At 42.9% G+C, this 21,842-nt stretch overlaps 2 protein-coding genes across 3 annotated transcripts; one reads left to right on the top strand and one right to left on the bottom strand.

Moving 5' to 3' along the window:
• Positions 1 to 217: 217 nt before the first annotated feature.
• On the top strand, positions 218 to 11,519 carry lmnl3 (lamin L3). 2 transcript variants are annotated; one of them, XM_074666720.1, is made up of 12 exons: positions 218 to 912; positions 1,307 to 1,463; positions 2,262 to 2,387; positions 2,685 to 2,852; positions 2,970 to 3,095; positions 6,870 to 7,090; positions 7,179 to 7,407; positions 7,832 to 7,939; positions 8,173 to 8,289; positions 8,532 to 8,627; positions 8,737 to 8,796; positions 11,325 to 11,519. In XM_074666720.1, the coding sequence occupies exons 1-11, from the start codon at positions 524 to 526 to the stop codon at positions 8,770 to 8,772; spliced, it is 1,773 nt and encodes a 590-aa protein (XP_074522821.1). In that variant the 5' UTR covers positions 218 to 523; the 3' UTR covers positions 8,773 to 8,796; positions 11,325 to 11,519. The 2 variants fall into 2 exon arrangements, with proteins under 2 accessions (XP_074522821.1, XP_074522820.1); XM_074666719.1 differs by lacking the exon at positions 8,737 to 8,796 and having other exon boundaries at positions 219 to 912.
• A 1,777-nt stretch (positions 11,520 to 13,296) lies between these two features.
• Positions 13,297 to 20,604, bottom strand: LOC141787391 (E3 ubiquitin-protein ligase MARCHF3; the record flags this gene model as incomplete). The annotated part of the gene is made up of 4 exons (XM_074665680.1): positions 13,297 to 13,748; positions 14,069 to 14,275; positions 18,900 to 19,095; positions 20,405 to 20,604. Coding segments are annotated over 4 exons (762 nt in total), but the record flags the coding sequence as incomplete, so codon positions are not given.
• Positions 20,605 to 21,842: the final 1,238 nt, after the last annotated feature.

The raw sequence follows: 21,842 nt of genomic DNA, 5'->3' as shown, positions 1-21,842 counted from the left end.
AATCAGGACTCCTTTTGGAGTTCGGCCGTGTCCATCATGTTCGGCGTTCATGCGCAATGAATCTTGGGATATGTGAGGCTATGAAGGATTCACCAAACCCGTCCTTCGCGGCCCCCGAAACGGAGGACAGATTCGTCGGCCGCATTTGGAGGAGCCTCCGTATTGGGACAGCCTCCGACGCACCGCTGTGACGTAATCGGTCTTCAAATCCAGCCTCCGTAGGCTGCAGCCCCTGAATTGGGACACAGCTGATAATTTTTACAATCCTAACCGGAAACGTGCAGGGGTCTGGGGTCATATGATGCTGACGGCCGGTTCTTGTCGGATCAGAGAGCGCTGACTCATAATGTGTGATTCAGTACAGCTGTGGACCTCCTCAGCCCGGAGCTCTGATTGGAGCACAGCTGATCCACGATCCCATGTGCTGCGCAGACCAATGAACTCCACAGCAGGTTCACTGTGACGGTTATCAGCACATTACCTGTTATTATCGAAAAGGAAAAACTTTTGGCTTCGTGTAGCTATGGCCTCCACAACCTCCACCTCCACCCCCGCCGTCCACGGTAGCTGTGGAAGCGGCTCCGCCAGCCGCCGCAGCGCTGCCGGCCCGTCTCCGTCCAGCCCGACCAGTCTGTCCCGCATCCAGGAAAAAGATGAGCTCCGATCCCTCAACGACCGCCTGGCCAACTACATCCAGATGGTCCAGGTGCTGGAAAGCGAGCGGTCCTCCATGCTGTTGAAGCTTGAGGAAAAGGACGAAACGAAGAGCCAGAAGATGGGCAGCCTGCGGCGGCTGTACGAGGAGGAGCTGGCCGATGTCAGAAAGTGTCTGGACGGCGTGGCTGGGGAGAAGGCCCGGCTGCAGATCGACTATGGAAATCTGAGCGACAAGTACAGGAAACTTCAAGCCAGGTAGAGGTTTTAGAACGAAGCGTGTGACCGCACATGAGCCCAAAATACCATGGAAGTCCAGTTTGGAGTTAGATTCACAAACTTAAGGAACTCTTTAAAAAATTATCTCTGTTTGTTCAGTCCACTTTGATATTACTAATACATAAAATGCATGCATGCATAAATACATAGCCTATATTTAATTCAGCCATTCAGTCATAATGTAGCTCTGTATTTTACGGTGAAGGTTACATTCTTGTTGACAAGGAGAGAAATCAACTTTCAAACAGTGTCTGTTTGCACAGAGCTGCTCCAGACACTGTTTACAGTCTGCTCTATTTATATCTAACCTTATTTGCACTCACATCCCCTTATATGGATGGACATGAAACATACAATGATGTGATTTCTTCAGGAGCCAGAAGGATGAGAGCGACCTGGCCAATGCCTTATCCCAGTGGAAGAAAGCGGAGGCTGCTCTGAGCGCCAAAGAGGCGGAGTGCACCGAGCTGCTGTCCAACAACAGGAGGCTGAACGAGGACTTCACAGACATGCAGGAACAGCTGAGAAATGTAAGGTTTGATTTGAGTGGCAACGTTCTCTAATTTTACAAACATTCCTGTAATACAAAGCAGCTTTCAGTTCTCAGTCATGAATTGATTGACTGATTAACATGCCTGAGTTGTTAGGAGCCGCTGAAAAGAATCATGTCATATAAAGTCTTTCTGGACTCAGGAGGAAGTAATTGCAGTTTGAAACATCAGACATAAGGCTTCAGTAATTCAAAACAGTTTAGCAGGACAATATGCCTATGTTGACAGTTTTTTTTTTAAATGTCTCATTAGATCAAAGGATATATTTCTGTCCGGATATTTATAATTTATATATATATACATGCACATATCCCTGGTCCTCTCCTCCTGAGGTTTCATTCTGCTGAATGGTCTTTGTGGCTGTTGTCTCTGTAAAAACCTTTATTTCCGTCTCCACGCATTTTTGGTCTGATTTGGACAGTCTGTCTCATTCATACGAGGGGCCTTGGGTACTGAATAGTTCTCTGGAAAGTTTTAACCAGGGACTAAAATTGACAGAAAAAAGAGAAAAAAACTCAGATATTTAAGAAGTGAACTTTGTGATGATACAGCATCACTCTCAGAGATGGCTGCTGCTTAAAGATTTCATTGACCTGACATTTCTGTTATTGTTTTACTGTCACTGAATTATTTCCAAGTAACCCTGACAGAAACAGTCATACCGTAATCATGGTTTGTTAAATGTGCAGTATATTATTCTGTGTGTGTGTGTGTGTGTGTGTGTGTGTGTGTGTGTGTGTGTGTGTGTGTGTGTGTGTGTGTGTGTGTTGTTCCCAGGTAGAGAATGCACTGGATGACACAAATAACAAGCTGAGCTCTGAGATCCTCAGGAGAGTTGAAATGGAGAACCAGGTGCTGACCCTGAAAGAGCAGCTGGAACTCCAGAGGAACATCAGTGAGCAGGTCCTACACACACACACACACACACACACACACACACACACACACACACACACACACACACACACACACACACACACACACACACACACACACACACGCTGCAGCATCAATCTAGTGAATCAATCACCTTGACCCCAGTGACCAAATTCCATTTGTGTCCAACACATCTGTGTGTGCCTGTAGGACTGGGTAATCTGGATTAACATTAAAAGTATATTATTGTTTGCATCAGTTGTATTTCCTCAGGCCTTCTGGTCTTATTTACACACCTCTGCACCTTGTTGTGTTCTGCCACAGATCTTTGAAATCCGAAACAGACATGAGAGTCGTCTGGTGGAGCTGGACTCGGGGAGAAGAAGAGAATTTGAGAGTAAGGTCGCTGAGTTAATGCAGAAGCTCCGCCAGGACCACGAGTCTCAGCTGCAGCAGTACAAAGAAGAGATGGATAGAAACTTCGGTTCAAAGGTGAGAAACAGAACATACCTCCTGTAGAGGTGTCTTCATTCATACTCTCTTAATTTAAATTTGGAGTCTTTAAGACCTCTGAAACCAGTTTTCTTGTTTGTTTGAACTGAACCACAGTTGCAGAATGCCCAGCAGGCCGTAGTGGAGAAAAGCAGAGCTGCGTCAGCCACCAAAGAGGATCTTGAAACAGCTAGATTACAGGTGGAGACTCTCAGCTCCCAGCTCCAGCAGGTGCAGAAAGAAGTAAGTTCAGAGTGGTTAAAAACACCAGGTGTGTTACTCAGGGAGGGTGCAGAGAAGAGCACATCTGGGGAGGAAGAACAAAACTTGCCTCACTGTGTCTGGTCGTGTAACTCTAGGAACAGGAAAGATTGTCAACTTCTCAAGTTTCACCCCCAAAAAGGTAAATTAAACTAAAAAACTTTGAGAAACGGGCAATAACTCCCAGTTTTATTTTCCACTGTGAGTCGATGGCAGACATCAGCAAGGGGAAAGGATTATCCCCTGGATGCTTATGGCTACATTATCCATAGGAAATGTTCAGACTGTTAGGTCTGAACATAAAATCTGTTTCTGTTAATGATGATTAAACTTCTTCTTATTTACCTTCCATAATGAGTCCATATTTGGTGATAACCTCGGCTTCAAACCAACTTTTTTTTGAACTCCACAAAGTCAAATCTAGATTCAGAGTTTCCTCTGTTAGAGGTATAATTGGTAGTTTGATTTAGATATACTTTTTGTTATGCTGGTTAAAATGATCTATATGTACCGATGGCAAGAAATACATGATGTGTTCTTAAAGTAGAGAGGAAAATATCCGCTGTCTACAGCAGGAGTAAAACAGGGAAAACACCAACCAGTCGTCTTCCAGGGACACCTTGTTTGGAATCCAATCAAATCCCGTCGCCGTTCTGCCCTCCTCCTGCGCGTACATTTCACTGGCGTGCTCATGATTCAGAGTGCGTGGCCGAGCTGAGAAGGAAGGAGCAGCGCTGCAGAACGGCGGAGAAGCTACCTATACCTCGATTGCCCGTTCCCGTTGCCGCTCCTCCAGCTAAACAGAGCAAGGAAAGAAAGACAGAGGCTTTCTTTTCTTGCTCTGTTCCCTTGCCTCCAACTACTGCCCCTCTCGCTCGACCTCGGGCATGTCCCCTCTGACCTGATGGGGTACTTTGCTCTGGGCTGTAGTTCGGATCAGAGTCTAATAAACTCTCACCACAGGGGCTCTGACAAGCAAAGAAAAAAAAAACTGTGATATTTGGTAAGTCCTAGAGAAAATGTACATGTACTATTTGTATTATAGCTTTACTCCTGATATCATGTCACAGGTAAAAGTGGACAATTCTAGCATGACAGTCGTGAGTACTGACAAAGCCACGTTTGTTTGTTTTTTAAGCTTCACGTTGTAACGTTTTGGTGTTTCCTTACCTCTAAATGAGACATGACTCTATGTAGTGCAAAACCTAAAATGATGTGCTGAGTCCGTCTTTCAGTCATTCACAATCATAGTCGCGAATCTGCATGTGAGCGGGGGCGTTGCTTTGAAGGAGCTCCAAGGGGAGGGGGAGGAGGGGCTGGGAGGAGTCCTGACGAGATGCTACAGTCAAATTCATGCTAGTTTTTCAGGACTGCCAACCCTGCCTTTAATATGACTTGTTTATAGACTGCTCTGGTGTTTCAGAGGGAATTGTGACCCTGTTAACTGTTGACTGTCAGCCAACATTCAGTGGCTCTGCCTTTTACCTTTGTTCAGTTTTGAAGTTTTGAAATTCCCCCTGCCACAGGCGCTGCCATTGGCAGCCAGAGTCTGAGCAGTAGAGAGACTCAGAAAATCGGAGTGAAGCCACGTAACGGAAAATATATTTTTTCTGTTGAAAGTCTAATCTCTTCTCGGCTCTTTCTCCTGACATATCTCACTACTTCCGAAGAAAACTACAAAAGAACGTTATCATTAAATATGGCCTAATACCTAATTTTTTACCTGTAAGAACAAATGGACAAGAAACTTCCGATTTGATTTTTCATGATATGTTTTGCAGATATCGATGGAATACTGATACCTTTCTCTGATTAATTCCGTACTCCGTTGGGTGATTCTGTTGTAAATGACGAATCATATTTGTTGTCTTAAAGCCCTGTTGGTAGCTCTTCGAGGAACACTCACTTTACCAATGTTGCTAGATGCTGTTTACTATCATTGCTTTCGAAGGAGCAGAGGCCTATAGCACGAAGCGCGGTCAACTTATCCGCGGTAACTCGCATCGATCCAGGATTGAGTAACCGTAACAATGGCAATCAGGATAATTGATAGCACGACGCAAGTTATCAACACGGTAACTCAACCCAGGATTGTCTCATCAAGAGCCGTGAACGCACATGTATAAGAGGAAGGCTCAGAGGCAGCTGACCAATCACAATCATGAGCGATTAAGAAAGCTCCATACTTCACTGCTGAAGAGCAGCGGCTGATAATGCAGCAACACAAGGAGGAGTGAACACGGTAGCACGGTAGCAGCGGCCAATCGCAGGCAAAATGCATGGCAACGCATAGCGGACTGTGTAAAAGCCTGAGTTACTCATCAGTGGCTCAGTATGATAGTGATCACACTTCTAAATCTCATAAAATAATAAATGCTACTGTGCAAATGACTTGCGTGTATTCCAATTATCATGTCATTCTCCCAGATGTAATCCTTCTGGAGTCAGAAGAACATGGGAGTAGACAAAAAACAAATACAGGATCGTCACAACCTATACCTCTCATACAGCGAATCATCGCTTTGATCGAGTGGATCTGATCGATCTTTAAACACTCTTTCTCTTTGTAAAGCTCTTCTTACAACTTGTGCGCCTCTGTCCACCAGGTGTGGGAGAAAAGGGCAGGCCATTGTTTCTGAGAAGCCGATTGGCAAGTGGGAGGAGCTTTTTATAGGATCAGATTCAACCTCCAACGTATCCTGCTCCAGAGCAGGATAGCTGTTCGAAGTAGGTCACCATGGTGATCTACTCTGATAAAAAAAGAACCGGCTTTGTGCTATTGGTAATCAAGAGTTAACCCTGAAGTTATCTCACTGAGACACTAATCCTGCTTCATGATATAGGCCTCAGCAGTCCCATGCAGCAGACATGTTTGCAATGTAGTTTGATTTACAGCAGCCGTAAAACGTGACAGTGCTGAAAACACATGTGAACTGGATTGGTCCTGATCACTTTAGGAAATCCTATGCTATCTGATCCTCCCAAAAAATAGCCATATTGGGTGCTGATACCAGCCAGTGTATTGGATCAGGACATCCCTAACTTGAACACAACACAGCCCAATAATATCTTCATTTCAAAACAGCAAACGGATGAGAGAAACATGTCTACCAGGTGAATTTATTTTTTGAAGTTTGACCACGGCCCATCTGGAATGACTGGGGAGACAGTTTTTGACCAATACTGCAGCCAACCACCAGGGGAGCAGTTTTTGTGGGGACCTCACTTCAAACTCCCTATGTTTGAGATTCATTATTTTGCATTTTAGAAAAGTTAAAAGTTAATGTTAATGATGTAAAGCTATGCTAGCCAGTGTGGATTTGGAAACCAAGCGTGCACTGAGCGCTGCTGGTTGGCCTCGTGGTTCCAGCTCAGGCCCAATACACAGAGGCCATAATTCTCACTACAGCGGTCACTGTTACGTTTCTGTCAACCTGTTACTGCTATTTTCTGACTAAAGAGAGTGCAGTGTCTGGTTTGGTGGGTTTCTTGTTAGTGTCTCCTGTATACTAAACTTCTGGATGGGAGCTCAAACTAAAGAAACTTTGTTTAAATCTATTTTGCTGCTTTAACAGTGTCTACATCTTGTCTGTACCCTATTACTACAGAACACTGACCTGAGTAGAAAGCTGACCTGATCCACCAGCAGACGGCTGTTCAGGATGCTTTTACACTCTGAGGAGCAGGATGGAGAGTCTTTAGGTGGAAAACATTAAGAAATGTAAAAGTTTGACACAAGTCTCTTCTCTCTTGCAGAAATTGTCACTGGAAAGCCGCTTTCAGGACTTGGACAGGACTTTTGAAAGGGAGCGGGAGATTTGGCAGCAGAAACTTGGTCAGAAGGATCAGGAGGTCTTAAGCATGAGCAGGCAGCTGAACTCCCAGCTGGAGGAGTATGAGAACCTGCTGGAGGTCAAGCTGTCTCTGGATATGGAGATCAGTGCCTACAGAAAGATGCTGGAGATGGAGGAACAGAGGTATGGGGCTCCGTTCCACACATTTACTCATTACGACCTCCAGCGACTCCTCAGCAGCTCCTCAGGTCTTTGGTTTTATTTTTTTAAGACTGAAGGTGTCGCCCAGCTCCTCCCAACACCCAGCTGTGCCACAAACACATGAACACAGCAGTTGCAGGATCAGAGGGAAGAAGAGGAAACATGAAGGAGGCTCAGGCAGCTCACCAGCTTTCAAAATGTCCAGTCATCTAACAGAGCACGGGGGCAGCGGCGGCGTTAGTGTGACAGAGATCCACGTGGAGGGGAAATACATCAGACTGAAGAATAAGTCTGACACGGTGAGGCTCTTTTTATACTCATGCTGCTTACATTTACCAACAAAGGACAGTTAAAAGTGATAAGAGTTAAACCTATCCTGCCAAAGAAGCGCCGTCCTTTCAGGTTAAGATTTGGTTGAATTGTGGGAAATGTAGGATCTTATGATTTCAGAGCTTTGCTTGCATTGAGGACTATAATCAGGAAATCAGTTACTGTTTTTAAAGCTTGATGAAAATGGATAATTAGAAAACTGTTGCTGACTGTGGCCTGCTGAGACTCTAAAACTCATCTCTCAAACATCAGAATCCTGCAGTCTACAAGAAATCTGTTTTCAGTTTTAGATCACGCTCAAATCCACTTTATGATGACAGAAATGTAGGTTATTTAAAGCAGAGGTAGATCTGTGGAGTAAACCGTTATCTCTCTTCCTCCCTGCTGCTTCAGGACCAGCCGCTCGGTGGTTGGGTGGTTCGGAGGATGTGCCAAGACTCCAGGGACATCTCCTTCCACTTCCCTCTGTCCTGCACGCTGGCCAGTGGGGAGTCACTCACAGTGCGTAACTCTGGCTGTGTTTTCACCTTCTCTCTGCACAAAGACGTTCACTGAAAGCTGCTCAGAGGGGAATCTGATCGAGCTGTTTATTGTTCTCCAAAGCAGGTTCACTGGAATTAAGTTACTGTGTGTGTGTGTGTGTGTGTGTGTGTGTGTGTGTGTGTGTGTGTGTGTGTGTGTGTGTGTGTGTGTGTGTGTGTGTGTGTGTGTATGTATGTATATGTGTGTTTTAGATCTGGGCAGAGGGCTCAGGCACAGAGGCTAAATCTGGAGACCTGGTTTTGCAGGGCCATGAGAGCTGGGGTCCCATTCCTGACGTCAGGGTGCTGCTCCTGAACCGAAACCGTGAGGTAAATGACACATATGTTATAAACGCACACATTCTCAGGTGTCTTCTACATTTCTTGGTCCGTTACCTGTAACATTAGCTGAGGAGACCTCTGCTCCAGCAGCAGGAGGAGGAAGGAGCTCAGTATTTGTTTAGGCTTTGCTAAGGAATGGAGGGGTGCTGAGTTTGTTTTCATCATGATGTTTAGAATCTGTCAAACAATGTGAAACATAACTCAATCTGGGTCATGTGACGTGTTTCCAGGAAATGGCCGAATACAGGATGTGTGTGCAGGGCAGAGATGCTGAACTGGAGTATGAGGAGTTTGTGAAAACGCTGGAAGGAGCTCACTGTAGACCCGTAAGCATGATATTACACTCACACACACACACACACACACACACACACACACACACACACACACACACACACTGATGCTGTTCTCTGTGAATTGATCACTGTGTTTCAGCCCAAGAAAAAGAAGAAGTGTTGTTCTGTCTCTTGAGGGCAGAGATCAGTGTGTTGCACAGTAAGTGAGGAGGCATTTCCCTGCTGCTGCTGCTTCCACCTGCTTTGCTCCGGTGCACGGCTTATTTGTTTTGCTCTAGAAACTGCTGCTTCCTGTGTGTTTCACACAGGCTATGTTTACATGCAGTCAGTAACCCTTTAATTTTTAGAGTATTAGCAATAACCTAATTGCACACAGCCGGTAAACACCAAAAACCCTTTTGACCCTTTAAAATTTTTTCTCATATTCATTCATTCATTCATTCATTTATTTACTGAACCCTTTATCCTGTTCATGGTTGCAGGTGTCTGGAGCATATCCCTGCTGGGGCAAGAGGTGGGGTACACCCTGGACTGGTCTCCAGCCAATCACAGGGCTGGCACATAGACAGACAACCATTCATGTGCACATTCCCCCTGGGTTCCTCCTTTTATAATCTGAATATTTTGTAATGTATACGCCTATCAGGAAATCTCCATCCAAAGGAACATTACTCTGTGTTCTGCTCATGTTATGTTTGCAAGGAATCTTGGTTGTTTGAGTACAGGAAGTTAGCCATGCTGCTGCTGCTATGGATACAGGAAGAAGAAGTGGAAACGATGCGCTTTGCATCATGATGTTCTCTGTGCGTTGCTGTTTCGATCGTGACACCATATAAACAGGAATAGCTCTGTTAGCTTACGTGTGTAAACGGGTTAATCTGAAACCAGAGTTTTGACCTTAACCTGAGTATTGACCAGTTGTAAACACAGTGAACAAACGTGTAAAATGATTCAGTAGTGAGCAGAGAGATGTTAGAAAGCAGTGAGGCGAGCAGAGCCTACAGTTTGCTTTAACCTGCAGTTTCCCTTTGCTGCACAACCAGCTGCTCCCATTGTGACAGAATGTAGACCCTTCATCCTGCTTTACCGTTCTTGTGGTCCACTTCCTGATCCCAACAGCCCCCTAATCCAAGGCTACTGTCTGTGGCTAAAGTTCCCTTGGTCTGCTTTTTGCTTTTTTGTGCATGTTCCACATGTTTCCATATCATGTTTGGAACATGAAAAGAAGGTTAGAAAGACAGATCTGGAGCATGCACTCAGGAAATAAAGCAAAAACCAAGACAACTTAAACTCATCCATCTCAGATCAATGCAAGAGAGAAACCAGGGGCCTGTACTACGAAGCTGGATTATCTCTTAGAGAGATAACTTCCTGGATATGTTTCGGGTTATCCGTACTACGAATGTGGATCTCTTTTTATCCAGACACGTTGCCCTGGTAACTGATGCTGAATGCCAAACCTGGTCCGGAGCAGGTTAAGTTCCAGGATAAGAGCTCACGGGGTGTGACAGACCGCCCGCTGACCAATCGGTTCTCTTGGGCGGGCATTAAAGACCGCACAGTCACCAATTAGTTCAGCCGGAGTGAAGTCCTCCAGCGCGGGACCACCCCCTGTCTTTTTGGACCAACATTTTTCTTATGGGCTGTGAACAAACAATATCTTACTGATCATCATAACTGAGACGTTGTCAGGGAAAAGTAGAAATGTGTGCAAATGGAATCTTTCATACTGAGCACTTTGAAGGATGTTTTTATATTTATTTTTTATTTGCTCCCACGTCCTTTTTTCCCCACTGCTATTGCATCTGCAATACAAACTGCCTATAATGAGAGTTTTCCTTGGGATTTGTAGGAAAGTGGACTCTTTTTAATTATGAGGTCGGATATGATGCTGATCACACACACACTGACTGACAACATGAATGAATAAGGACCTAATTGGCCGTGTCGTCACCTGATGAGATAGGTCTATTAATATCTGCATTTAGGAAATTTACACGTTCACAGAATCAGCGATTTTTTTGCAGCAATCCCTCCGGCTTCTCGTGGCCACAGTCGTGTTGCTCCTGGCCTGGATAATACTGCGATACTCCTCGTATTTTTGCAGTATTATTTGCTGCTCCTCCGCTGTAAAATAGGCTGCTCTCTTCTCCACTGTGGATAATGCTCCGGGGCCGCTAACCATGCCCATTTTATGTGTGCACGCACAGATCCCAGCCAGATTCACTTATCGAGTTGATAACGAGCCTCGTAGTACAGCAGATCTGGAGTTTCAAAAGTGAATGAGAGTATATTCAGTGTTGAACATTACCTGGCTACGTGTGTACAAGGCCTGAAATAGGCAAATCCTAAGTTTGTTTCTGTCCAAATTAAAGCTTTTACTGAACTGATATCAAGATGTGTACTTAAACTTTAAAAGTATAACTTCATCAGGGGATTTTTTTAATGAACAAGTACAAACGTAGCAACAACACCACATGGAACAGGAAAACAAACCAGTTGGACAATAATGCTTTGCTTAAATTGAAAAAGGTGTCATGTTTCTGGGTTTTGGAAAAGTCTTTGGTTTGTAACAGTTTCAGAAAGGCTGGGCAGACATCCTTCAGTGAAAATAAAACTACCCCTGCTTTGCCTAACTGCACGATAGCGCTTCCTTTAACTTTAACGCCTGCATGAGTGGAGTGATAGGATCTGATCAGGATCTAACAAAGGCTTTGTTTCTTCCAGGACCTTCCTAAGGAGGCCAACTGTGCCTTCATGTGACGTCTTTATCTTATGCTGTTCTTCACGTCTGCCTGAGAGTCTGGACTGACCAGCTGGAGCTGCTAACCACAAAACTCTGCTGCTGCTGCCTTGATATGTTTTATCAAATTCTATATGTGGGGAATAAAGTTGTTTGTCTAATAAAGTTATTCAATCAGAGCGCGGCTTTAGGTTTCATGGCCTGTTTATTACAACATGAGGAGAAAAAGATTCGTCAGGGCAGGCAGAGCCAGGGCTGTTTGTATTAACACCACTAAGATAAACAGCACGTGTTCATCTCAGATTGTCCTGAAAGTAACTTTCATACAGAACGGATCAAAATCCTAAGACCAGTTGAAAATTTGCTAAAATTACCTTTTGCACATTTGGATCTTAACAAGGTTTTAAGTAGAGGGACAATATACAAAATCAAGAAGAGGGAGTGTGAAAAAAGCACTTTGAAAAAGTAATTTATTGAAAACAACAAGTATACTGAAATAGGCTGTTTCTCAGCTGATCATAAGTTTAAGACCATCACTTAAAAAATGTCAAAAAACTCTCCAAACCAGAACAAAGTTTTTCTCAGTAGGACTCAGTAATGAGTAGCTCCACTGTGCTTGTTAATCTCTTCAAAAATTAGTTTGGGCATGCTTGATGCCAGTGTTTCCAGGAAGCTTTTGGGAGCATTGCTCAAAGAGGTGAAGATGGCTTCATGAAGGGCATCAACTGTCAAGAACTGATGGTCTTTTTTATAAACTTCCCTTTCCATCCATCCCCAAATGTTCTCTATTGGATTTAAATCAGAGGAACATGCAGGATGGTCCAAAGACTGATGTTATTCTCCCTGAAGAAGTCCTTCATCAAGTCAGCATTGTAACCTGCAGCGTTGTCCTGTTAAAAAACAGCTGTTACCACACAGACCAGGGCCCTCAGTCATTAAGGCCTTAAACCTCCTCCCTATGAAAGACTGCTGCAATAAAGAGACACGGGTTGCTCTGATGACCTCAGATAAATTAAGGATGCCTGCTGCAACATCTGCACAACCAGCCGCCGTTTGACCACCCTGCACCACCTGAAGCTCCAGTGTTCACTGAATGACAAAGCCCCAGATCACGATGGACCCCCTCCACTGTGCTGGGCAGAAAATATCTCAGGTGGGATATTCTTGTCATGCAACGTTGAAGCCATCTGGACCATCAAGGTTAATTTTTTTTCTCATCAGAGAATCAAACTTTTTTCCACCTTTCAATGTCCCATGATGCTCCCTGGTAAAATTTAAACCGTCAGTTTTGTGGCATTGAAGGTCAAGGTCTTAGAAATCGTTTTTTGTTTTTGAAACCCTTTCCCTGTAGATGCTGTCTGATGGTTATTGCACTACAGTTGGCACCAGTAAGGGGCTTAATTTGTGGGAAGGACCGCCCTGTGTCTTGACAGACAGCCAATCAGATCCTCCGTGTAAGCGCAGATGTATTTATTTGTGGAGTAGATTTTGTCTTTGATAACCTGTGGTCTTAAACTTTTGATCAGCTGATAAACAGCCCATTTCAGTTTTTTTAAATGATAAGTTCCGAATGTTTTTTTTTGTCACACTCCCCCTTATTGCTTTTTCATATTGTAGCTCTACTTAAAACATCATTAAGGTCCAAATGTGCAAAATGCATATTTTATCAACTTTTCAGCTGGTCTTAAGATTTTGATCAGGTCTGTATTTCAGGAATGCAAACACTCATTCTTTCAGCTCTCTTTGTAAAACAGTGAACAGAGGTGTGAAGCTTCCTGAGCAGCATGAGGTCCTCCCAAAGCTGCATCCAGCTCCTCTGCCTGACCTGAACACTCAGCTGTGACGTGAGTGATGATGAGCAGTGCTTGTCGACTGTGTGTGAAACAGTGAGTGGTACCTGGACACACTTTCCATACATCAGTATCAGTAAAGTTCAGTTTGGCAATGCGTGTTTTTTTTCCATCAGACGGACAGACCCGTCCGGTCCAAGGCTAATCAGAAACCTTGCAACTGTTGAAAGTTTCTGAAGTTATCTCCATGACTCTCTGGTCACAGTTTTTACTGTAGCACACTCATGAGTTGAGTTTCCTCCTCTGACCCAGTTTTTCCTCTTCATACCTTAGTGAAGGTTTAACAGAGGATCCAACAGTCCCGGGCTCCTGAAAGAGTCCTCAGTCCAGACTGTTCCTTCAGGATGTGCGCTTTATGTCTACTCCTTCTGGAGTCGAGCTCAGAGCCGTGGCTGTCCTCTACACCATGGTCTCTTTGTTGGTCGCTCTGTTCACAGTGTTTATAGACAGAGTCTGTACGTTCTGTGTGGCGTTGGCCGGCAGGGGGACCTGGAGCTTCACTCTCTGGTCTGTGGTCTTCCAGGTCTTGAAGAGGTGCATGTGATAGCGCACGGATACCTGGGAAACACAGGTGTTTGTTATTCAGCATGTGCAGGTAAAAATCAACAACTGTTTGTCTATTATCAAGTGTTCCTGTCTTATTTTCAGTAAAAAAGTTTTTTTAGACTCAATATGAGCCACAACCACCTGACCAGAAAGAAAAGTATTATATCAAGTAATTTAAAGACAAATGAAGTCTGAATTTCTTATAACAAGTACAAAAAAATAATTGGACTTTATTCTTAACTTCACTCAGCCTGGTTATGCTAAAGGTCAGGGAGGAAATGTGAGAAACTCAGTGTGCTGTGTGAACGATTCCAATTAAAACCTGAACTCACCACGGTCCAAAAGACGTAGATGGTAAAGAGGGCCATGGTGAGGACCAGGAGTCCCAGGGCCTCCATGCCGTTAGTGTTGTAGAGGTCTCTGGCTCCCTGAACACACAGCCACCCTGAAAGGCTGGCCAGAGGTGTGATGAAGAGGAAACACACTGCGTCCCCGCACAGCGTCCTCCTCTGCTGCTGCATGGATGGAGAGCCTAACCACTGTGGACACAGAGACACAGATGGTGGAGACAGGTTCACAGCCAAACAGAAAACTTCATGACAACGCGATGCGAGTCCAGCTTTCAGACTTCAGAGACCAGGAGTAGAAAGCCAAGTGCAGCATTTGGCCAGCAGATGGAGCTCAGCAGATGGAGCTCAGCAGATGGAGCGCAACAGCTGAAGCCTGTAAACTCATGAATTCAACAAAGATGCTATGAGACTGTATACATGATTTTAATTCAACCTTTATGTAACCAGGTTGGTTCCACTGAGATTAAAAGTCTCTTTTCAAGGGAGACCTGACATTCACAGCCAACAGGGGAAATAAACGGAGACAACGACATCCCGATTCAGAATTTAAGACATTCAAGGAATCCAGCTTTGATGAAACTTGAGTTTGAAAAAACTCTGATAGATTAAAATCTGAAGGGGCAGCGTACCCAAGAGGTCTGGAAGCTCAATAATTACTGTCTGCCTCTTTTCTGAGCAGCAGAAACACACAGATAGCATGGTGCAGGCCAAGGACTGCCCCAAACATGAAGGAGTACCAGTGTATCAGCCAACAGGAAGAGCTCACAGCGTGGAGTCAGAGCGTTACAGTTTGAGCAATGCGTGGAAATAATAATAAGAAACTGAACATATATTAATCAATATGCATATAGAAAGAATAAAAGGAATTACTAAAAAAAAACTGGACTAAGTTGCAGAAATAAAAGAGGAAACTTGTTTTTTTTTTAAAAAAAAAAAAAAACAACAAAAACTGAATCTGATCCTCAGCTTTTCACCCGGTGCAGCTCATATCTTTTTATTAAAACACTGCTCTGTCCAAAAACCCGGCTCATTTCCAAAGGCTGTAAAACATCTGGTAACTCTGTGACCCAGACTTTGAGTCGATCACAGTTTAAGCATGGTCTTATGTCTGTGCAAGAGTTAAAAACCCAACAGTGTGAGCGAAGAAATGAAGAACGTGTTTCATACTTTTAGAATTCTGTTTCTGTTTTTTCTTTTAAAATTATATTTCTGGATTTTTCTTCTTTTCTTCAGAGAGGACAGGATGGTGGATAGAGCAGGAAACAGACAGAGAGTGGGGAGAGACATGCAGGGAAGGAGCTGAGTCTGAACCCTGGCCTCTGACTTAGGGCTGGCCTCAGTCTGTTCCACTGGGCTGTACTGGTGTCCAGCGTCTGATAAGTTTTAACACAGATGTACAGAGATTATATTACTGGTCTAAGGATAGAGTTCTGCTGCACACTTTTGTAAATAAACACAATCTCAGAGAAGTGACCTAATCATATGTAAAACAATGAGACTGTTTGGAGTCTCAAAGGATATCCAAGGGTTTAAACTCAGGTCTACACTCGTGTCATGTTAAATCAAGTCGAAATGGGGAGCAGATGGTTTCGCAGCCCAGGTCACGAGCCATGAAGTTCAGTATAGTTTGAATTCAGCCTGTGGCCTGTTTCCTGTTCTATCCGGTGTCCTGAATGATAAATGAATAATAATAATAATAATAATAATAATAATAATAATAATAATAATAATAATAATAATAATAAGTTGCAATTTCTGAGATGCTGAGTCTGAATTATGAGGTTTAAAAGCTGCAATTGTAAGAAACCAAGTGGTGCCTTCAACACAGATGTCTCTGCTTCCCCTTGGTGAGCTGTCCATGCAAAGAATGTGCATTTCTAGAGGACGTGTGAACAAGAGAGTCCAAATATTAACTCTTGAACGCAACTTAGTATCTTGTTATTGTGACTTTTTTTTTTAAATAAAGTGCCAATTTACAAGATATTATTTTGACATTATGAGATTAGTAGTCAAAATCATGAGTTAATATGTTGACATTATAAGACAAAAAAGTTGAGATATGGATTTTCTTGTGCCCTAAGAAATGCACATCCTAAGGTCAGGAAGCAGATGATGAAGAGCATGTGTACCACAAACTTGAGATTTTGACTTTTTATCTCATTAGTTTGACTATTTATTATTACCTAGACATATTTCATAGTGTGGATAAAGCTTCTTATAATTTCCCTATTTTCTCATAATTTTGACTTTTTTATTCTTTTTTGTTATTTAAAGTTATATTCATAGTTATTAGTGACACAAAGTGATTATTTATCATTAAAACTGGCGTACACCCAAAAAGTTGAAAAAAAAAAAGACAAATAAAAAAACCAGTCAGAGCTGCTCAGACCTGGACTCATGACAACCAGAGTGTCTGTGAAGTGTAACAAAGATCCCAGCCCATGGTGGCAGCAAACAGGACAGCACGCCCACAGCAACACAGAGCAGCAGAAGGTGTGTACACTCAGTGGACCTGTTCCCTGGGTGCACGTTAAGTGTGCAGGACCTGCTGACGCCGCCCGCTCCATGACATCACCACCAAGTATGTATCTGTGCATGTCACTGCCAGGCAGAGGCTTTTTCTGTGCACTGTATAGCTTAACCTGACCGAGCACATGGTGCTTAATCATCAGATTAGAGGCTGTGACCACACATGTAGCACAGTGAGGAAGTGGAGGTGGCCACTAATACTCAGCCACAGTGTCTTCTGCAGAGCAGCAAGGAGAGAAGGCACCACCTAATCTGGCTTTCAGGCTAAGTGGCTTTGTGGGTCCCAGCAGTCCAGCAAGAAGAGGCAGGTCCTCCAACGTGAGGGCAGCATGAGTTAACATGTCACAGTCTACAGACAGTCTGCTGACCGCGACATGTGCTCCCCCATTGATCAGAAAAACCCAGATCAGTGGTTACCAGGGGACGGGCCGTGGCTGGATTCTGCTGCAAGGAGCAAAATAACCGATAATATTCATTACAGAGGAAACATTATCAAAATTATAAGACAGGATCACAGTTGAAACACTTTAAACAGGTTAAAGAGGTTTGAGCGGGTTATTCCAGTCGAGGGGCTGATGCAGAGGAAGGGGTGAAAGGACATGTTCAATTTTTGGACGGTGTAAATCAGGAGAAGCAACAATGGTTAATAAAATGAGTTCAGAATGCAGGATCAGAGATATTTGGGTCTAAAATTACTGTTTGATGTAAAAAAAAAAAATTCTGAATCTGAAAAACAATCCTAGTCAAATCTAGATCCTGACCCTGCCTTAAAACCATCCTGAGATATTTTGCTCATATCGTCCCCTTAATAAAATAAGGGACACAATCAAAGTCTCATTAGTTTGACTATTTATTATTATCTAGACTTATCTCATAGTGTGGATAAAGCTTCTTATAATTTCTCTATTATCTTATAATTTTGACTTTTTTGTTCTTCTTTGTTATTCAAAGTTATATTCATAATTATTAAATAAGGGACACAATCAAAGTCTCAAAGTCTTGACTAACCCAGTACGCCAATCATGTGCCTGTTTGAAATGCTCTTTAAAAAAATAAATAAAACTTATTATTATTATTATTATTATTATTATTATTATTATTATTATTATTATTATTATTATTATTATTATTATACGTAATAATAATAATAATAATAATAATAATAATAATAAGAAGAAGAAGAAGAAGAAGAAGAAGAAGAAGAAGAAGAAAATAATTAAAAACTTTTTCTTTGCTGTGGAGTTTACAAAAGTGGATTGGTGTTTTTCAAAAAATCCACTTTGGCTTAGAAAAAATTGAAACCTAGTTTAATTTGTTTATACCCTTAAATTCCTGGGTTAAAAATATTAATATTTCTTCTTTAGTGATGGCTGGATTTTGGATGAGACGATGCTGTACTTGTGGCTGAGGAACTATTAGTTTGTTGGGACCTTCTACTTTTAACGGCTGTTTGAGGAGCTTTGAAAGAAGTCTGTGAAGCGACCTGATGCTGGGCGTCATGTCTGCTTTTATTTATTATTGACATCCATTACAGAAGACTGGAACATGATGTGGAGATCTTTGGAGATTTTATAGGACACATGCAATCTGACTTTATTCCACTCCCACTCAGCCAGCTTGTTCAGCCAGGGGTCTGCATCCGTCCTGGATTCCAAAGAAAAGCTGAGCAGAGCCCAGACAGACATGAAGGATGGAAATGAGTCAACACTTCATCCAGGTTTGAACAGGAAGGTGAGGATTAGACAACAGGGACGGTTGATCCCAAACAGGACTGAGTGACAGGAAGTGTTTGTGCAGGTAGAAGAAGCCAAGTGTTGTACAAAATGAGTCCATGGTCAGAAACACAGAAACCACAGAGGGTCAAAGGTCAAAGAAACACTCACTCTCTCCTTTGACCCTTTTCCAAGTGTTGTTGTTCTTGTTGGACATGTAAAAAGTCTGTGCTGATTTCTGTGTGTTTTCTTGAGTAATTTTAATCCAAGCCTTAAATGTACTAATGAATAACGTTTTTTTTCTTCCTGAACATCTGATCATTACATTTATTGATCCGTAGTATGTGCATGAGTTTGCTGGGTACAAGCTGATTTTCTGATACGTCGAAAATCTTTGCGAACCAATCATCATCAAGTGGATGTGTGGAAGCAAAGCTAGCTAAATAACACCTGCAGCACAAACACTTCATCTGTGTAGAAAAACTTTGAGGAGGTCAATTAAAAATTAATGAATTCACAAGTGGAGACTCAGAGAAGAGAGGAGCTGACACACACACTCACACACTTCCTACCTCGGTGAGAGGTTTTGGCAGGCGCTCCAGTGCAAAGTGATGGTGGCAGAGTTCACAGTGGCTGCTGTTGGAGGCGGTGAGCCAGTGCTCCAAGCAGGCCTGGTGCACCATGGCCAGACTTCCAGAGCACTCACAGGGAGACAGCAGCTCCCCTGACGACTCCCCTTCATGGCAGATCCTGCAGAACAGCTCGTCCCTGCAGAGACCAGCACAGGAAGGACAGGCATCGGGTCAGAGACGTGCAGAGTTTTACACACTCACCATGACACCTACAGACATAAAAACATAAAGAGCTACAGCTGCATCCATCTCCACTATTGTTGTTAGAATGACCCAAAACTACAGCAGTTCTATGCGCACACAGCTTGGCTTATCAAAAAACAGACACAGCACCACCTCTTGTAACCGAGTGAGACCTTCTCTGCCAACGGTCTGATTCTCTTTTCTGCATGTGAACAAGGACAAGGCTAGTTCAGCCACTGTGACTTTACACTTGAGCCTTGACCCCTGCATGTAAATGTACTGAGTGCTTTTATTTCCCTCTCCTTCCATCCACAATAAGCTGACCCCCAGCTGTGATGGTCTTCGTTAAGTTCCTCCTAATCATAATGGTCTTCTTCGCGCCTGATAGTGTGAATGTGTCTCTGTCAGCTCCTGGTGTTCCAGTTTAAAGAGTGACCCTGAAAACTGGAGACATTCAGCTGAACGTGTCAGTGGAGATCCAGTTTTTTAACAGCTGTTCAAACACAGAAGTCCTCAATCAAAAGGCTCCTTCTGAAGCTCAAACGTGGCTCCATCTCTGCCGTGCTCTCTTCTTCATACTTTCGAGGAGGGAGCGGTCAGCCCTGTGTCACCATCTTACCTCCCACTACCGGCCTGGTGATGTTTTACAGTTACCTTGATTAGTATTGATACGTTTTGCACTGACATATTTCTCTATACATCTGTGATCTGATTTACAAAATCTACCCTGGTGAAAGCTTTGACAAGCGAGTCACGGTTCCTTAAAATGTCTCACCAGGTACTAAAAGTTCCTGAACCATCCGGTTGAAAAGCACCTTCTGCTAACATGACAGTTCTTTGAGAAGTCTTCACAAACATTTTCATGCATCAAGAACCTCTGAACTCCAATAAAGAAACTTAACTGCCTGGTTCACAAATCCACAGCTCCCAAGGTTTTGTTCATCCAGTCTTGGAGAATTTTTCCCTCAAGACTTTTATTCAAGTATTGAAAAGTAGAATCAAGGATCCACTGAATTTACATCAGCCTAAAGTGGAGGTATGGAACTCTGGATGTGGGTTTAGAAATGGGGCAGGCTCAGAGTAATATGTTTTGATTCAGAGAGAAGAACAGATAATACCTGCTTCCTCTATCACTCAGTCCACACTGAGTGTTAAACTGGACCACACGTTTGTCACACAAGAACCCCTCTGACTTCATCAACATGAACAGGAGTCGGACTGATAACATACAGTGTGTTGTTTCCTCTTTTCTCAAACTGCACCTGTCGCTGAGCGCTGGACACTCCTCACTCGCTGTGTCAGTTTGTTGGTGTGTTTCTTGGTTGAATCTGTTGAGTTCCTCCTCCAGCTCCTGTTCATGTGATAACTTGACTCCCTCCACAGGACTCGATACCCACTGGTCCAGAGTTTCCTCTGTGGTCATGTCTGCTCTATTGGGGGCTGTTCTCTCATGTCCGGAGCATCAGATCTGTTGGAGACACAAAGAAATACATGAGCAAACATTTGTCCACATTCTACCTACGTCATTAGAAAAAAATCTTTATTTTTTTTTAAAATGTGGATTTATAATTCATCAATTAAACCTGAAATTTAGTTAAAATAAGGTACATCTCAGCTGTTATTAAAATCAGTAAAAGTATTTAGACAGTTCTCTGTGTGTAGGTTATCCCAAACACTGCGTCACAGGTCTGACAGGTGTGTAATATGTTAAGGTATCCATACCTTCTTCATAAATGTGACCTGCTTTTTATTCAGCATCTGTTCAGTCTCAACCAGTGAAAACCAACAGTGACTCCTGTGTAACAAGCTTCAAATGCCCCAGAGCCCTCCGCTGTCAGCTTCATACTCAGCCTAAACTCAGTAAGTCTCTGAGCAACATGAACAAAACATTTGGAGAGTGCTCAGCTGAGGTGGTATGGTTCTTCAGACAGTAGTAAAGAAGAGATTAAGATGAGGTACCACCTACCTCCAAACACTGACCCAGGACAACAATCATCTGAAAGAAACAAACAAGATGCTGTCTGAGGAGAAAAATTCATGAGGGGAACACACGTCTCACCTCCAGAAAACCACCTCCTCTGGAGTATTTCAGAAAGACCAAAACACCAGAAAGTATATAAGTCACAGAGATAACACACACATTTTTACTGTGTCAAAAATAAGGATGTCCTCACAATACTAACACTGCCAAAAAAAAAGAGCACATAACACATCGATTGGCTTGCAGCTGCACTATGTGGCCTACAGGCTGAGCGGTAACAACAAGCCAGCAAGTTGTAACAAGTTGTTAAAATTTTGGCAAAAATGTATTACATTTTGGACTTTGTTACATTTTTAATAACATCTCTGACCCAAAATGTAACTAAAGTGCTGAGCCAGTTTTTACATTTTAGGTTTTATTAACATTATTTTTCTTCACATTTTGGGTCGTTACGTTTTGGGCTCGTACACGATGGAAGCTGCTTAAGACGTAGCAAAAGAGGGAATAAACGCTGAGCATGGCGCTAAAAATAAACATTTGTTTCCCATCACCATTATATCTATCTATCTATCTATCTATCTATCTATCTATCTATCTATCTATCTATCTATCTATCTATCTATCTATCTATCTATCTATCTATCTATCTATCTATCTATCTATCTATCTACTATTTCTAGTTTTAGTTAGTTTACTTATTTTTTTGGTTTACTTATTTG

This window comes from Halichoeres trimaculatus, unplaced genomic scaffold (genome assembly GCF_033239565.1).
Source record: "Halichoeres trimaculatus isolate MK-OKI-2021-1 unplaced genomic scaffold, fHalTri1.1 fHalTri1_scaffold_3, whole genome shotgun sequence".
Classification (NCBI taxonomy): domain Eukaryota; kingdom Metazoa; phylum Chordata; class Actinopteri; order Labriformes; family Labridae; genus Halichoeres; species Halichoeres trimaculatus.
This window is presented reverse-complemented; position numbering and strand designations above follow the sequence as displayed.

What these genes read in the sequence shown, in the direction of transcription:
- lmnl3 (XM_074666720.1), top strand. Translation starts at nt 524, where the DNA reads ATGGCCTCCACAACCTCCACCTCCACCCCCGCCGTCCACGGTAGCTGT. An exon ending in ATAGAAACTTCGGTTCAAAG is followed by an intron (nt 2,853 to 2,969) that starts GTGAGAAACAGA and finishes ACTGAACCACAG; the next exon opens with TTGCAGAATGCCCAGCAGGC. An exon ending in CCAGTGGGGAGTCACTCACA is followed by an intron (nt 7,940 to 8,172) that starts GTGCGTAACTCT and finishes TGTGTGTTTTAG; the next exon opens with ATCTGGGCAGAGGGCTCAGG.